Source organism: Asparagus officinalis, chromosome 7 (assembly GCF_001876935.1).
Source record: "Asparagus officinalis chromosome 7, Aspof.V1, whole genome shotgun sequence".
Lineage (NCBI taxonomy): Eukaryota > Viridiplantae > Streptophyta > Magnoliopsida > Asparagales > Asparagaceae > Asparagus > Asparagus officinalis.
The window spans coordinates 92,849,267-92,850,799 of record NC_033800.1 but is presented as its reverse complement, the minus strand read 5'-3'; the positions used below and the strand labels follow the sequence as shown (position 1 = coordinate 92,850,799).

At 40.2% G+C, this 1,533-nt stretch overlaps 1 protein-coding gene across 1 annotated transcript; it reads right to left on the bottom strand.

Annotated features, from left to right (window-relative positions):
- On the bottom strand, nt 598-852 carry LOC109847505 (protein SPIRAL1-like 2). The gene has a single exon (XM_020416733.1). It carries the CDS (start codon nt 850-852, stop codon nt 598-600), a length of 255 nt encoding a protein of 84 aa, XP_020272322.1.

Below are 1,533 nucleotides of genomic sequence, written 5' to 3'. Positions count from 1 at the left end.
GTGGTTGGAGTGCCTTTCCTCTAAAAGAGAATATACAAGGGTATATTCTTTGGGGAGGCTGCAACCCGTTGGAGTTGCTCTAATGACTCTAATAATTAGAATCATTAAAATTTACAAACATAACATCAAAATTATCAGCAAGCACTCCAACTATTCAGCCATTAACAGTAAGACAAACACAATCAATCAACTCAGTCATTAACAATAAACAAATTGACTTCAATTCAGCCATCAAGTAAATGAATAATCAACCAATCAATTAATCAACTGAATTATCTAACCAAAAGTTAAAAATTTCTAACATAGATCATAAACATGAAACTAAGTAGAAACTGGTAAAGAAATGTTACTATTATTTCATTTTTCAAGTTGAAGCTCGATGTTTTGGGGTGCACCTAACATAAAGTAAATAGAAGAACTACTTTTATAAACCTCAAAAGGCAAGTTTTTAAACACGAGTCGCATGGTTGGATCCAACAACTATGTAGGGTAAAAATTGGGGAAAAGCTAATTTGACAACAGTTGGAGACCGTCACGTGACATGAAGTTGCAAAAATGTAAAAGTCGTTCTTGCCAAATGGCTCAAGTGTGGGCAAATCATACCGTGATGAATTGCCAGTAATCTGGCCAATCTGCTCGGAAGTGGTTGTTTGTGGGGTTGTCTTGAATGCCAGATGGAGTCTGCTTGCTACCGTCAGGTGCAGGAGATGAGCCATATGGATTCTCAACAGGTGCAATACTATTAGCAAAAGCAAGTGTAGAATTTACGGCAGCAGGTTTGGGAGCCTCATCGGTCCCGAATAGATAACCCAGAGAACTTTGTCCCCTACCACTGCCGACTCCACGGCCCATTTGCTATTTAAATTAAACATGAGATCTGGTTACTTTCTGAATTTTATAGGTTAAATGTGCAAGGAACTCTGGAGGTACCAATAAAAAAACACAAAATATATGGAATTGGACACAGTAGAAAACGGCGTCGAATTGTTCAATGTGTTGAAAACATGAAATTTTAGCAGGTCACAGGTGTGATGCGTGCTACACCCAGATGTGGCAAAATATGCCCTGTTGTCAGGGGTGTGGTGCTTTCCAGACCCAGGTGTGGCAGAATCTACTCTGTTGTCAGGGGTGTGGTGCGTGCCACACCCGGGTGTGGCAGACGCGTTTTCAGATTCCTACCCTGTTTTGGATTGTGTTTTGTTATAAATAGAAACATGTTTTTTAGGGTTTCTTGACCAGATAATTAGCATTGTTTTGAGCACTTTGAGAGGGAGACATTGTGAGTGAGTTGAGATTTTTGGTTAGGGTTATATTTGAGAGTTTGTGTGAGTTGTAACCCGTTGTAATTCTCCTCCATATAGTGAAATCTCCCCATTCTCTCCCCGTGGACGTAGGCAATTTGCTGAACCACGTAAATCTCCGTGTTTGTGTGATTTTGGCTGTTGATTTGGTGGATTGCACTCGTGTTTGTTTGGTTCTTCTCTCATTACTCGCCATCTCATTTGGTTTGCAAGCACGCTTTTGCACGATGCG

Bases quoted from the DNA above. Each gene is read 5' to 3' on its own strand.
- LOC109847505 (XM_020416733.1), bottom strand. From the start codon at position 852: ATGGGCCGTGGAGTCGGCAGTGGTAGGGGACAAAGTTCTCTGGGTTAT.